This window comes from Haliotis asinina, chromosome 2 (assembly GCF_037392515.1).
Source record: "Haliotis asinina isolate JCU_RB_2024 chromosome 2, JCU_Hal_asi_v2, whole genome shotgun sequence".
NCBI classification, from domain to species: Eukaryota; Metazoa; Mollusca; class Gastropoda; order Lepetellida; family Haliotidae; genus Haliotis; species Haliotis asinina.
This window is the reverse complement of record NC_090281.1, coordinates 33,091,908-33,108,469: the sequence shown is the minus strand read 5'-3', so window position 1 is coordinate 33,108,469 and position 16,562 is coordinate 33,091,908. Positions and strand designations below refer to the sequence as shown.

Here is a 16,562-nt window from a genome sequence, read left to right as displayed (position 1 = left end):
ATATATCACATCTTAGGATATTTTCTCTGTGAAAGTAAATCACTATCACAGATGTACATGTATAATTAGATGTGTTGACTCTTCACAAATGAAACAGCTCAAAAGCATACAGAATATATTGAATGGCCTGTGTGGGATCTGCTATGGGAGAGGTCCTATGATGCCAGTGTGGAATTCTGGGTAGAGAAAGGGTGCCCAGCAAACATCAGCTCTCATGCCGAGAGCTCCATGCGGCCAGCATAGTACATGTGCCTCTGCCACAGGCCAGAGAGATGTTACAATTCATCACATCTTGTACAAGTCATTCAATGTATTGTGTATATTTCATAATGCTTTTATACAAATCTAATTAAACTAATTTGATGAGTGAGTGAGTGAGTTTAGTTTTACACCGCACTCAGCAATATTCCAGCCATATGGCAGCGGTCTGTAAATAATTGAGTCTGGACCAGACAATCCAGTGATCAACAACATGAGCATCGATCTGCGCAATTGGGAACCGATGACATGTGTCAACCAAGTCAGCGAGCCTGACCATCCGATCCCGTACATCGCCTCTTACGACAAGCATAGTCAGTTTTTATGGCAAGCATGGGTTGCTGAAGGTCTATTCTACCCCAGGATCTTCACGGGTCATCATAGTTGTAGAAAAATATCTATGTAACAATGTAAAACAATATGAAGCATCTACCAAAAAGTTTGCATAAGACCTTTCTAGTCTCAGTTATGAATATATGTGGTTGTTTACGAACAAGAGAAAAATCTGGTCATACGATATGCAAATGAGCCTGTTTGACCTCATGTTTTATGATGTCATCACTTTAGCGGAGTGTGGCTAACAGACTGTGTATTGTGTGTGTGTTCCAGGGAAGTCCATCAAAAAGACAAATCCGGGTGAGGGACTCACCGTCAAGTTCTCTCAGTTCTGCGTGGTGAGTCTATCTGTAAGTCACCTTTTGGCGAGTATCTTGCTGTTGTCATAGTAACAATCTGATGCTACAGTTCATGTTACCAAAGTGAAAGTAACAATTGACATTTACAAAAGTGATATGTTTCAGGTTGTAAACTGAGTTTAAACATGGTTCAAATGTCAATAGAACTGATTTTTTTATGAGTTACAAGTTATCAAAATTTGTTCATATCAGAGAGTATATGTTAGTCTTGATCAGGACTTAGATTTTTTAACCTCTCTTAGCACTGAGATATTCACAAGTTAATGTTAATGAATGACACTTACAACTATCTTAGCGTTAAGAATGCTGCGAAAATTTGGGGCAGGGTTGTTCAAATTTGACCAGGATGCCTAATGTCCCGAATGTATTTTCATTGTAAGTGATCACATAAACTTATTATAACAAGACTGTGCTATAGTTGGGATGCATAAATATGAGCAGTGGATGACTCAGTCAGTAATTTCCAGCACATAAAGCTGCAGTAGCTTCATGGGTTAGGCAGCTCACTGTGCTGCCAATGTGGAGCCTGAGAGTGTGAGTTTGAATCCTGGACTCAACCCCGCAAAAGTGCTGAAATCTGCACTTAACTGTGGAAGTGTAATCCCAAGTATAACATGTTACATTTAATTTCTAAATTTGTGTATTCACAGATCCTGGATAGTTGCCATAGAAACGTCATAACAAAAATAAGATCTAGTGACAAATTCAGCTCTGCATAAGTGACCTGTGGCATCAGATTGTTTTACCTCTTTGCTTCTCTTGTTCGTAGTTTGTTAAGCAAATACAGTATGATTTCTATTGTAAAGTCACTGAAGGTAATTAATGTGAAGTATTGACATATGTGGTACTATATATTTGCTAATTAGATGTGTCGTAATTCCTCCTTTGAGTAGCATTTAGAAGCTATTATTAGTCACTTACTCGATAGCGATTTTACACCGAAACTTCACTTGCATTATTATTGAGGAAGTTGTATATCCATAGAACTCTCTCACTTGTTGATATACAACATATTCATTATTGATGTAAGCAGTGAAGGTACGAACATGGTTATTAAGCAAGTGATGATGATGATGATGATGATGATGATGATGATGATGATGATGATGATGAGAAACATGTCAAAGATGTTGTACCTAATGCATACTTTTTGGGTAAGGGTTATATACTTTGAAGCATCACCAAATTCTACAGACCATTTTTAGTTGGTCTGACTTACATTCATACTCTTCAGTTGGTGCAAAAACAACAAATGCAAGGGAAGCAAAGAGTTTAAATTTATCATATGGCATTAACAACATACTGTAATTCAGATATGGGCTTCAGTAAGGAGAGTAGTTCTCTACAGAATACTGTTGTTTTTATAGTGTTTTTTTCAGTCTCATTATGTACTAATTTTGCAGAAGCTTTTGAGCCAATTTTTTGTTTTTATATTTTGCCCTACTAACAAGCTGGATGTGTTGTGCCAGACTGTTTTTATGTATGAGAGAAAACACTTCTCGGTTTTGGTAGGCAATGTAAAACCGGAAGGGGTGCCGGGTGGGGGAAATCTATACCGTCAATGATGGGTAATTACAATGTAGATGATCATTTAACGAAGCTACATAACAGTAACTGAAGAGAGTATAAAACCAATTTAATGACAGTAACTATAAGTGGATAATTTAACCCCACCACCTTCGTCGGCCGGGTGGCCGTGTGGTAGAGTGTCGGCCTACAAATGTGAGAATTGTAGTTCCAATCCCACTACGGAAAACGTTTGTAATATGAGTTAAATCTTCAACGATATTTTTCAGTTGATTTCAAACACTCATGTATCATTTGAATGTTGATGTCCATATAAAGTTAGGAAAAGTAAAATCTGGGAAGCGGTCTTACTAATGAAAAGTAAAACCTGGGAAGAGGTCTTTCTAGCGAACAGTAAAACCTGTCCCTCCAAAACAAAAACCTCAAATGCAGTCATTCTGGACAAGAGATGACCTTCATTCCCAAGTTCCTGTCTTGCAAGAAATGCACGATTCATGCCGAGAAGCTGTCTCATTCTTCACAGCGATCCTTCATAGCCTAGGGATAAAACTGCCAAGCTTGTAAGCAAAGGGATGCTGGTTCGAAACGAGGTGTTGACACTATATGGTTTTGTGCTGCTCTTAGCAATATCACAGCAGGCAACACCTGAAGTTTGACTTCAAACATAGTGTGAGTCAAACTTGGTCTGCAGAGTGATGAGCAAGTGCTTTAACCACAAGGCCACCCCAATCCAAGTTAGAAGAGGTGACATTGAGGAATAGATGATTCATAAGCATTGATGTTTGGATCATTACACACACTGTCAGTCTGTTTGCTCATGTGATTGATTGGCAGCTGTTATGTCAGTGGAGTAGCCTAGTGGTTGAAGTGTTCGTTCATCCCAAAACAAAAATCCGTGTTTGATTCAACGCGTTAGTACAATGTGTGCCCTGGCATGTCATTGCTTGAATATTGCTGGCACCATAAAACCACAATCACATGTTACTGGAATATTGCTGACTAGCATTGGGCAAGATTCCTTATTTTTACCTATTCTTTGTAATGACTTTGAATCTGTAAGGAAGGTTGGTGGTTTGATCTCTGGCAGATTGTGAATTGATGGTTCTTGATGTTGCCCTGCCCTGACAGTAAGGGGCAAATGAGGAGTTGTCAGCTGGTAGTCAGGATACAGTGGCAGAGAGGGTGATCTTGTAGAAAATGTGTTGTGATATGTGTCATTGTGTGAGCACTATAAATCTGACTTAGACAAGGAATAGTACAAGCATATAAGTGCAATGACCTGGACACACTGGTGCAACTGCAACTTTTCCTTACCTCAGCTCAATCCATGCCATGCAGCACACCACACCCCCTTGCCTCACCCAACCTCACCTCACCTCACCTCGCCTCACCTCACCTCGATCCACATAACACACTGCACCACACCCTATTGCCTCACCCGACCTCACCTCACCTCACCTCGATCCACATAATGCACCGCACCACACCCCCTTGCCTCACCTCAATCTGCATAGCACACCACACTACATCCCCTTGTCTCAACCAACCTCACCTCACCTTGATCCACATAATACATCACACCACATCCCCTTGTCTCAACCAATCTCACCATACCTCACCTCAATCCACATAGTACACCACACCCCCTTGCCTCACCCAGCCTCACCTCACATTAGACTCAATTCACTCAATACTTTGTTTCAGTATCAAGCCTGGTTCGTACTAAGTCCATGATTATAATGTGTGAAGTCCATTTCTGGTGTTATTGCTAAAAGCGACTTAAACAATGCTCACTCACTCACTCACTCACTCAGTCACAAAATTGTTAGCTATTCACGGATGAAAGAGAGATATTGTGTTTTGAAACTTTGGAAATACTGCAATGTAAAAAATGAATTATGTCATACTCTTTGAACTCGATCTGAATTCTTTGCAACATTTTTTATTGACTGTCATTTTCTGCTTGTGTCACTCTTTTGCTATATTTTTTTTTTTTGCTTTGAGCACATGAAATGTTTTTTAAAATGTAATAGAAGAATATATTCATGACTGAACTGTTATCTTTTTGAAATTGTTTGTAATCAGCATTGTTTTCATAATGATCTAGTGTCATTTCAAAGTTTTCTTCTACTAAGCAGGGATTCTGTGAAAGAAGAGTTTAAGGTTTACTAGTTTACTAGTTCATGTAATGATACACAACAAACTCTATTGTAGCAGAAGCGTGTATGTCACTGAAAACAAGACTCCTAAATAGGAAGAGGTTTTTATACTCATTTTGTTGCAGTGAATAGCCTTGTGGTTAAAGCATTCACATACATGTATGAAGCCAATTTCAGGTGTCCCCATGATGTTGATATTGCTTGAATATTTTTAACTCACCCAACTCACACACTCTCTAATACTTGGATTTAACAGGTTATTGAAATCAGTCCAATCTAAAAATACAGTTTCAAATACCTCTGAATTTATAAGAAGAAGAAGTTTTGAACAAAATAAACATGTTTAACTTCTATTGCATATCAAGGGCAATTAGCTTAGAATCACTGAAAAATCCATAAGAACAGTTTCTGCATAGAAATGTTCCGTTTGGGATTGCAATTTTTTTGTAAGGCCAGACTAGTATTATTTCTTGTTATATAGATGTGACAGTCATACCTTTTCAAGAATAAGAAAAACAAAAATAGTTTTCCCTGCTCAAAAAGTAAACTTCTAATGTTTTTATTGGCCAAAAATGTAAAATTTCATGAAAATTTGTTTTGGATTGGGTTCTTTTTTGCCCCATATACACTTCATAAATTGCCAAAAGTAAAATACTGATAGTATTTAAAAGGAATATTACTTTGAGTGGTGATTTTGTATATTCTTAAATTCCCTCTTGCCTTTAGTTTTTCTGAGTATCAAAGTCATAAAACAAGAAATAACATTGGTGTGGAATAAAGTATCAATTCAAGCAGGTTTGGGATCGAGTCCACAATTTCTATGCCGCCTTACTCTGGGAGTGTAGTTTTGGTTGGAATCCCACCCTTAAATGTATTATCATTTTTATTTTCATAAGAAATTTGAACCGCTCTAATTACCTTTGAACATTCCCTAGTAGGCAATATGTATTCATATTCAGTTCTTGGATAATTGCCTTGGAATTGTGATGCCCGATATGGTGGCCTTGTATTTCAGAGCAAGATGAGCATCAACAAAGACAAGAACGTGGAGTTCTCCTTCTGGAAGTGGTTCCAGGCTGTCATGAATCTCATTGAGAAGTTCCTCCTTGAGCCATGGAAGGATGGGTAAGACCTGGACACACTAGTGATGCTATACACAATTCTAATTTGTATGTTTATTGGGAATTTTAATGCTGATATAAACTTTGTTACCAACACTGTTAATATTGGTGCCTGTAAAGATCCAGGTTAGAATTGATCCTCAGTAAGCCATACTTTTAAGAGGTGACTGATGGGACCAGGAGGTCAGGCTTCCTTGACACGTCATTGTAGTTTTGAATATTTAAAGTCTGCTGCCATGTAGCTTGACTATCGCAGAGTATGTCGTTAAACAACAGCCAAATAAAAATCTGGTCTTTTAAAAATCAATTCCTGGGGTTTTTCTAATTTGAAGCATTATACATTTTTATCTAAGAATTTACTAGGACTTTTAAGATGGCTGACATGTAAAATCAGAATGTAAAGCACATTTTTCCAATATGTTTCAGTAAAATTAAGGGCTTTGTGAGCAAAACCAGTGTGCGGAAGAAGCTGATGACTCAGAGACATGGCACCTTCCTCATCCGATTCTCCGAGTCCTGTGTGAACGGCGACCATCAAGGGGTCACAGGGGGCATTGTTGTGGCTCTCAAATATGAAGGTTAGCATTAACTGTGCTGGCACACTTAAGGGGCAGTGGAATAGTCTAGTGGTTAGAGCGTTCGCTCATCATGCCTAAGCCCCAGGTTCAAATTGTCGTGGCTCACAAATCTGAAGGTTAATAATAACTATGCAAGTACACTTAAGGGAGAGTGAAGTAGTCTAGTGGTTAAAGCATTCGGTCATCATGCCGAAGTCCCAGGTTAGAATTGTCATGGCTTTCAGATATGAAGGTTAGCATGAACTCAATTAACTCAGTTAGCACAGTGAAGGACAGATACTTCTAGCAATTAGTCACAAGAGCACTAAACATCTTGTACATGTCCCTGAATTATTGTATCTGTAGGTGATATATCTTTAAATGTTGTCTTCAGACACTGTGACCTTTTCACCACCTCGAACGGAGGTACATCTCTCAAAGAACAGCCTGGCAGACATCTTGAGGTCATTCATCAACCAGAAGAATGGAGAAGCCTTGTTACAAACTCTCTTCCCCCACAACAAAGATCGTGAGACATCATTTAAGAAGTACAACACAATTCCAGGTATGTACAGATAGTAAGATTCCAGTTCTTGTACGGTCTTTAGGTCTTGACTTTGTACAGCTCTTTGGTTTTTCTGTACAGCCTTTAGCTCTTCCTGCATAGCCTTGAAGAGGTCTCATGGTACAGGCTCTGGGCCTTCTTGTGGTTCAGATTCTTGGTCCTGTTGTTTTACTTCTGCTATATCTTTAGACTGAGAATCTAGGTCTTGTTGATACCCAGCATCTATCTCAAAAACATGTTGCCATCCCCAAACCCTGTTGCCATCCCCAAACCCAACCCTATTGCATCTCCAAACCCCAATCCTGTTGCCATCCCCAAACCCAACCCTATTGCAACCTCCAAACCCCAATCCTGTTGCCATCCCCAAACCCAACCCTATTGCAACCTCCAAACCCCAATCCTGTTGCCATCCTCAACCCCAACCCTATTGCCACCTCCAAACCCCAACCCTGTTGCCTCTCCCAAACCCAAACCCTGTTGCCATCCTCAACCCCAACCCTATTCCCTATCTGTAATTAAAAACTGTAACTGTGACCTGTCATGTTTGTTTGCCAGTGGAGAAGAAGAACCAGCAGTACAACTCGGGCTATCCAGGGTGGATCACACTCATGGGCCTTGATCTCAGCTTCAGGTGACCTACTGCCATCATCCTCGTAGAATTTGGGGTAGAGTATCGAGGGTGCAAGGTTCACACTCAGCGTGGAAACATCTTGAATTTGCCAAGATGAGCAACTGTCCAGTTTTTGAGGGGCTGGAGATAAGCTAACAGTGTGACAGAATGTCTTGACATATAAAGGTAGTGGAGTTGGCTAGTGGTTAAAGCATTTGCTTATTGCTCTGAAGATCCGTGTTCGATTCCCTTCATGGGTAGAATATGTGAAACCCATTCTGGTGTCCCATGCTAGAATATTGCTGAAAGCAATGTAAAACCAGGCTCACTCACTCACTCACTCATTTTCAAATTGGCCAGATTTGTTATGTATTCACAGATGATTGTGTTCTGAAAACTTTGGGTATAGTGAAAAGTCTTCAGATCAAGTAATACCACATTCACTCACTCACTCATCAAAGTGGTGAAAATTTGCTGTTTGTTTAATCTTCAGCCGAGAAACTGTTGTTCAGAGCAGCTGTTCACACATTACTCTTTTCAAATGCAGTAAAATGAACATCACTGAGCATCAGAATGCGTTTGGTGGCGATGGTGGCGACATGGACATCTGGACTGTGACGTCAACATGTCAGAGTCCAGGGCGACACACATCCCGGAGCGGGCCTGGGAGGGTCAAGAAGCGGCGATGTGACGATTCTCCTGGGAGTTCAACATCCATGCAGGATGGAGGGAACCAGATGTCCACAGCGTACTATCAGAATGGATTCTCCAACAGCGACAACTCCAACAGCAGTGGCGGCAACATCCCTCGCTTTCTGTCTACAACAACTACCCAGTCTTCTGTATATAACCCACCCTCTCATCTCGCGGTAAGTTTGATGGGCTATTTGATGTAAGTCCTCTAAAGTGTTTTGTGGACATCCAGTGGTGTCAATTGATTGTTTCACGACACACAGTCGACTGACATTTAGTCACTGGAATAGAGTTATTTTATTTAGACATGTAAATAAAATATATTTATCTACAAAACAAATAAAAATTGACCCTTTATTTCCTTGAGACAATCATGTCTGAACTTGCCAAATCATTGTCAGCTTGAGCTGGACCCTTATTTGATTTATTCTGTGAGTCCTTAGAGGCACACATCAGCAGGGCCGTTACTTCATAGTTCAAGGGACTGTCATTTATAATTGGGGATGTGTAAGGCTCATGTTTAAATGGACATTTTAACATGATTCATAAAGCAGTTTATCTTTTCAGGGAGGGTAATCAAAATATACAATAACAAAGTGTTATGCTGAGACATTTGTAGATTTTGGGTCAGGGTGATGTTCCACCACTGGTAAACAAGGATAAGTTCGACCAGCACAGAGAACATGTTTACGAGAAGAAGTCGATGCATGGCATTGAGCAAAGCCATTTGGTTTGTGAAAGGCAGAGCAGATGTAGGCTAGTGCACATGCAGTGCATGACAATTCTGCGTATAGCTGCACACCCCTTGCTCATAAGACTCTCACGTGGAGGGTTATGCAAGTTGGTAAGATTGGGACAACCTGGGTCCCCTTCCCTCAGAATGGCAAGCACCAGTTGGAAGCACTCATACTTGCTAATATGGGTCAGTTGTCAGGTTTGTGCTCAACTTATCCTTGTTTGCCAGCAACTGATCTTTCCTGAGGTCAGTCTTGGCAAGTTACTCCTGGTTTATGAGTTGCAGTCAGCCCACATTAAACCGGACACTTCTGTTTTTCATCAAAAACGTTTGGATAGTGAAATGTATGGACTACTGAAACAAAAAAAACTTCAGTAGAGTTACTTCCCTTTGACATACTGAGACAAGAACATACGAACGTATATATGTATCGAATGATTTTATTACAGTTTGTAGACATAACAACTTGAAAATTAACATACCAATCAATCAATGCATACGATGTCTTGATGGACATCATCACTGACCGAGGTGTTCTTACTGGTCATTTCATTTGTCCAAACATAAAGAGCCTCCTCTAAATTTTGATGTTTAGCATTTCTTGCCCTAGTAAAGGAATCCGAATCTTCCGCAGTGTTTAGCCATTTCTTCTTATTATGCCAAATGTTCGAAATTGTGCTCTTGCCCATTGAGTGTCCGAATTCTTCACCGAAATGTTTACTAGTCAGATCAAAACTGGCTTTAGGAGTTTTCTCTTTGTATCTACAAATTTCTCTTTTTTAAGTGGCAGTAATTTCACATCGTTTACGCTTAGGGGCGGGACTTGCCATTGTGACTGACAGGTGTCAAGTGCAACTGATCTCATTTTGGCTCGATTGGTATTTTTTATACAGCAAGGAAACTTGACAGGTATCACTTACACTAACCAAAAGTGAAACCTATTAACTGATTAAAATCACAAACTAATGACATGCTCAACCCAGGAGTGTCACCTCACTTCACAATTACCATTGAAGTCAGCCGATAAAAACCAGCACTAATCACAGGTGCTCACGAGGTAAGGCTATTATACAAACCTTTTTGATGTACCGCCGGATTAATGAAGCAAAACCTTGTGTAACTATCTGTTACTGCTAATTAACGTCCGAATACGGAGAGTGAAGCATCAGGTAATGAGTTTATATAGTAAACAGGATTGGTTACAGTTATCTACTGTTCGGATATCACGGGAATCGGATTGTCGGGGTCCAGAGTAATGAGGCCTGACTGTACACTCAGCCCACTAACTGATCTTAGGCCAATCTTAACTGATCCAAATCTTATGATTGGATCCAAGCTAAGATCGTGTGAGAGATAGAAAAATGTGAGGCATGAGCAATGTCAATCAGATGATAGATGCAGTTTTGGAACCAAGTGTATACAGGGAGCAGAAACCTTGCGTGAGAAAGAGCAATTTTTCTCCTGAGGAAATATCAATATATTATCATAACGGCATGCCGATCATAACATCACAATATAAGATCATAACAGCATGCCCGTCATAACATCACCATATAAGATTGGGATTTTAGAGGTTTACAAATGCCGTAGGATTAAGATTGGTTAGTGGAATGGCACCCAGACCTTCAGTCACAACTTTAAGCATCCTTTATGTGCAACAAACAATTCTATGTTTTGTAGCTGAGAATATGGCCTTTTTCCCACCATTTTAAGATTTGGAAGTAATTTTTTTTTCACTCCTACCAGAAAACACAACTGTTCGACCCTAAACCAAAGGTAATGATGTGTAATTCAAACGATACAAACTCGCATATGAGCTGTAAACAACTATATTCAACCTTCATTTTCAATTCCAGCAAGATGTTCAGCAATTCTGTAACAACTTTGGAGTGTCACTTCCAACCACAACTCAGGCCATCAGTTGCACTAGCATGAACTGGCAGGCACCTATGCAAATGCAGAATGGAAGTCCGGAGTATACTGAGGTTGGTACAAGATGGAGCAATTTCAGAGTTGTACTGTGATGAAAAACTTTTCTCGTTAGCATAAACACTGTGTTCATATAATTTGAAAATGCTAATAAAAGATAAATAATTATTATCATCCTACAAGTCATTTCAAAACATAACTTGCAATATAAATCAGATCTAATCGCCAAGTGATTAGTGATCCCTGGGTGAGTGAGTTGTGCTCTATCCAGCAATATAACCGTGGAGAAGACTAGATGTGGACTTCACACATTGTACCACTGGGCTATCCCCATTACCAGATACACCCATGAAGGTCCCAGGGTTGAATAGGCCTTCAGCAACCCATGCTTGCCATAAAAGGCAACTATGCTTGTCGTAAGAGGCGACTAATGGGATCGGGTGGTCAGACTCGCAGACTTGGTGGACACATGTCATCAGTTCCCAGTTGCGCAGATGGATGCTCATGTTGTTGATCTCTGGATTTTCTGGTCCAGACTTGATTACTTACAGACCGCCGCCATATAGCTGGAATACTGCTGAGTGCAACGTAGAACTAAACTCACTCACTCACTCACTCATTACCAGATAATGGTCCAGAAAATTCATGTACTGCAGCTTTGAGTGAGTAAGGGACTGAGTGAGTGTCTTTTGTGCCTTTATTTGGCAGTATTCCAGAAATATGGTAGGGGACACCAGAAGTGGAGACCACATATTGTACCCATGTGAGGAATCGAACCTGGATATTCTGATGAGGCAGGCCAGCACATTAACCTCTAGGCTACCCCACCTCCCATAATCACTGCTTTGAACAGTTTTTCAGTTATATCAGCTTAATGTTAGGGCGCAGGCAAACTGTTGTGCAGATAGGGTTGCATAACAAAGAGAAAATTACCAGTCTCCCTATACAGTCGAACCCCATTTATCCGGACATTTTGATTTCACTCGAAAATCATCCAGATAGCGAGACATTCGGCTACCTGGATCAAACAAGCAAATCATCATAACACATAAGTGTACTGATAAAACATGGAAGGCGGAACGCAGGTTACCATTTGTCAGGTTGTCTCGGATGTAATCATGTAGTGTGTGGACCTTCAGTGTCACTAGTGTTTTGATAGCTATTTAATCAGTTGACACCAAATGCTTGCCTATAGATTAAGAATGAAATCACATAGTCATGCGGTAAACGGTATTGACGTGACACATACACATGCACGTTGCACAATAACTGGATCATTTTTCAATGGAAATCTATGGGAATGGTTTGAAAATTTACCGTCCGGGTCCGGAAGCGCAGGGTCCTGTTAAGTGAGTACAATTAATGAACGTTAGTTTCGTTTCACATAAAAATCATCCGGAAGGCGGGGTTTCCGGATATGTGGGGTAGAAGTAAATGGGGTTCAACTATATACAAGTGAAGCATTGTATTTCACTTTGGTTAAAAAAATATTTTAAATATAAAAATTAGATATTGCCACCATCAAAAGCAGACAAAGATTTCCAACCTCTTATTTAATAATTACTCGTGTAAAATATATGTAATTCAAAATTTTAAGGCTCTACTCGTATCATATCAAATAGTTCTTCCCCTCCATTACCCCTGCAACCTTCCACTTCAATGGGTGAAACAACAGGGGAGTTAAATCTAAATATAGTTGTTGAATCTAATGTCCACCTCGTGGAATACTTGTGGAGTTACCTTCCTTGCTCTCATCCCCCAGCTATGCCAAATGTGTTTTATTTTATTTTTGTTGTCAATACTTGTTACAAAAATTTTAACAATAACAATATGAAAAAATAATGTATAAAAAAATAAGTTTAATGGTAAAATATTTCAATATGATATTGACTTTTAATTTCTTCTTATTCATGTTCCTTAACTCAGTTAAACAGGAAACTGGTAAGGGTGATGGAGGTGAAGAACGATCTGACATTGATCAAGTGGCGCTGAAAATGTTGAATTAAATATATAGTATGTCAGCAGTTATTAAGAATAAAGTTGGAAATCTGAGAGTACAACCATGTGAGGAAATTAGTGTTTGCCTTTGATGGTGGCCATGGTTTATTTATATATAAACAATATTTTTCAAACTGAACCGAGGGAAATATTTGCTGGCTTCACTTGGATATAAAACGACTGGTGAATTTTCTCACTGTTGCACAACCCTATTTGCATTACAGTTTGCATGTGGTTAGAAGAATGCCAAAATGATGCTGTTCGTGTGTTGCTTCTTGTCCAAGGGAGCAACTCAGCAAAGCAAACTGTCCTGCTTATGTGGAGCAACCATTCCCCAGTCTACAAACTAAAAATCTACAGCTGACATCTAGAGTTATGAACATTTCATTAGTTCAGTAACAGGCTCATGTTATGAAGGAGACATATTGTTTCATGTGTGAGGGACATCATCCATATTGTTTTTTCTTGCACATGAACAGGACAGTTATGGTTTTAGATAATAAATTTCCATTTTCTATTTTCCAGGGCACTCCGAGTCAGAGTCCTTCATCAACTGTGTCAGATTACGATCAAAACAATCTTTCACCTGATCTCCGTGATATTCATCCTTCACTCCCAATGAGTGCCTTTAACCATACTGAAGGTCAAGGTCAGACAGACCCGGTAAACACCCAAGGTTTCATGGACCTTCTCCAGAACAGTACCATAGAAGAACATCCATGGCCAGTGCAGATGGGTCTTGTTGATTGAGGAAATCATTGTTGTGCTGCTTTGGTCATGAATATTTCAGAGAATTGTACAGTGTCAGTACATGAACTATGACAAAGTTAAACAAAACTTGTCACTTTTTCAGTTTCCACCACTTGTGTTTTGTCCAGTGATTGGACTTGTTGACTGAAGGAAATCATTATTGTGGCATTAATCATGTTTCTTTACGAGATATTGTTCACTGTCAATAAATGGACAATGACAAGGTTAAGAAAAATTGTCCCTTTCTCAATTTCCAAGACTCATTTTGGCCAGTGATTGCTCTTGTTGACTGAAAAATATCATTGTAGTGCTGTTTCCGTCATATTTGTTGCTCAGTGCTCATCAATGAATTATCCCAAGATTAAGAAAAATCTTTTTCGATTTCCAGAAGTTGTACTTTTTTTGTTTGTGTGCTGTCTTACAACAGTGTTGATTCTGATTTTTCTGACCTTCACATTATATATTCAGTGTTCAAGTTCTAAAGATAAGGAGGGAACTAAAAGGTGAAAAAATACATCATTGTACATTATTCACAGAACCTAGGTTCATCGTGTCATGCATATCACTCCATGTTGTTTTCCTCAATGGTTTTAATTTTGATCTTGTAGATATTCATAAATATGCTTTTGTACATTCACAGTGCTCTTCCTCAAGGTGTGTTTAGGGGTTTTTTAGCTGTCTCATTGATTGTGCCATGAAATCTCACTGTTAAATTTGTATTTGTTGGTGAAAATATTTGTGCGTTTCGTTTTTTGTTTTAATTGTCTCATGGATTGTGCCATGAAATTTTAGTGTTCAATTTGTATTTGTTGGTGATATTTGTTTGTTACATCTGAAACCTGTCATGATACTTGGGAATGTTACTAAAGTCGATGTAGAACCATACCCAATGTGAACATGAGTACCAGTAATCTAACCCTCCACAGGAAATCAGTTGTGAGAAGAGAAAAATACTTATTGCCCAGCAGTATAAAAACAAAGAGAATTATTTAAACATACTGATTTTGATTGAAGTGTGGGGGGGGGGGGGGGGTTTAACAAGGAATTGAGGAATATCATCTGGTTTCAATAAAAAATGAAATAAGTTACAAATTGTTTTTGTATATTATTATGTAAAAATTGTCAATATGATTGGCCTTAATTAGCATATGATGTTTGAAGAACAAATACATGTTATGATTCGTTAATGCTTTCGATATATTGTTTTTGATTGAAGTGGGTTCTCTTGGAGAGTGAATTGAAGACAATTATGTGGCTTAAATATCAAAATGAAATAAATTAAAAATTTGTTTTATGTATATTATGTAAAAATTGTCAATATGATTGGCCTTATATAGCATTTGTATCTTAAAAACAAATATTTGCCATAATTTGTGGAGGTGTTCCTCAAACATCTGATCTTTATTTTGGTATGAATTTTGAAATATAGTTAATCTTTTAAATATTTTCCATGATTGTTGCATGTATGTATATTCTGACTGAATATCACCACCACGTGCTTGTTTAGTGATTTGCTGTTACTTCAAGATGTCTACCAAACTACAAGGCACTAATTTCTAAGGCTCCTGCCATCTGTATTTTAGAAACCAGCAGACGAAGTATTTTGGGAGTAAAACTTCAAAATACAGATTTTGAGATTATTATTTTGCACTGAACAATGTATTTTAGGAATGTTTTATAAATACTCTGCTTTCTCAGTCAAAATGGTCAGTTCCAGCTTAGAAGAAAACAAATCATCTCCCATATGGAAAAATAATGAATGTATGTACAGTCATTCCATGTTCATTCCATTGCCATATCACTTCCGTTTGATAGTGGATCGCTAGTGTATGTAACGAGGTGGTGGGGTTAGTGGTTAATGCGTTCGCTGGTCACCCCAAAACCCCTGGTTCAATTCCCACTTGGGTACAGTGTGTGAAGCCTAGTAGTGATATGCAATATATTGCTGGAGTATTGCTAGAGGTGACATAAAACCAAACTTAGTTACTTGGAGCATGTAACAGTTTGCTGATTCCACCAAATACACTATTTAAATTAATGGTTTTGTACAGATATCAAATATTGATTTTGACAATAAAAGGCTTTGGTCGCAGGAACCTGACAACATGTCTGTTACTTTTACCCCAAACATTGTTTTTGGCCCTCTTAAGTTGTCAAAGGCTCATGAAATGAATCATGATTGAAGATCCGGTGAGCATGTGTCTTCAGTTACCCATGCTTGTCTTAAGAGGCGACTAACAGGATCAGGTGGTCGAACTCACTGACTTGCTTGACACATGTCATTGTATCCAAATTGCGTAGATTGATGCCCATGATGTTGATCACTTGATTGTCTGGTCCAGACTTGAATATTTACTGATCACCACTGTATCACTCGAACATTGATAAGCAGGATGTTAACAAAACAAAACTAAAATGAAACAGATCAGGTTATTCAGCTGTTTAGGAGTCATGGCATCCTCGATATCTCCAGGGTATACTTTCCGAAAAGTCTCCACTCTACCCTGGATGCATTCCCATCCCAATAATTTTGTTACCTCCCTTTGCTGGCTCCGTATTCTCACAATCAGCTAGGCCGACGTTACAACTGAACTTTACAGTGTCAACAAAGCTGTGAAGGTTTGTTCACTGTGCGACTCCGACTCTTAGCCAAATCGAAACGTCTGAAACTTTAAAAAATATGCGCAAGAACTCCTGCCTCTTTCAGAGAACCTCTGCTGTTGTGTTGTGTTCAGTCGGTTAGATAATTTGGAAAAGTGGACGTGAGTTGTGACTGGTTCGCTCAACTTCCCAGTGTACACACCAGATCGGATAAATTGCCTGCCAAGGGAGGTAATAAATTTATTGGGCTGACCCGTAGATGCAACCAGGGTATAGTGGAGACTTATCAGAACGTATACCCTGGAGATATCGAGGTTGGAGTCATGGTGCAGAATTGATTCTTTAGAGTGTTGTTACATAACA

General features: G+C 39.0%; 1 protein-coding gene across 5 annotated transcripts in view; it reads left to right on the top strand.

The window, feature by feature from the left end:
- The window catches only part of LOC137273626 (signal transducer and activator of transcription 5B-like), a 64,619-nt gene extending 48,917 nt beyond the window's left edge, over nucleotides 1-15,702 (top strand). For 3 of the 5 annotated variants that reach the window (XM_067806388.1, XM_067806391.1, XM_067806390.1), the window contains exons 14-21: nucleotides 868-932; nucleotides 5,655-5,764; nucleotides 6,187-6,338; nucleotides 6,712-6,882; nucleotides 7,438-7,513; nucleotides 8,040-8,361; nucleotides 10,778-10,906; nucleotides 13,374-15,702. In XM_067806388.1, the coding sequence (XP_067662489.1) occupies nucleotides 868-932; nucleotides 5,655-5,764; nucleotides 6,187-6,338; nucleotides 6,712-6,882; nucleotides 7,438-7,513; nucleotides 8,040-8,361; nucleotides 10,778-10,906; nucleotides 13,374-13,598 (1,250 nt within the window). In that variant the 3' untranslated portion in view covers nucleotides 13,599-15,702. Of the gene's footprint in view, nucleotides 1-867; nucleotides 945-5,654; nucleotides 5,765-6,186; nucleotides 6,339-6,711; nucleotides 6,883-7,437; nucleotides 7,514-8,039; nucleotides 8,362-10,777; nucleotides 10,907-13,373 lie in introns of all 5 variants that reach the window. The other 2 variants (XM_067806387.1, XM_067806389.1) reach the window with 1 other exon arrangement.
- Nucleotides 15,703-16,562: the final 860 nt, after the last annotated feature.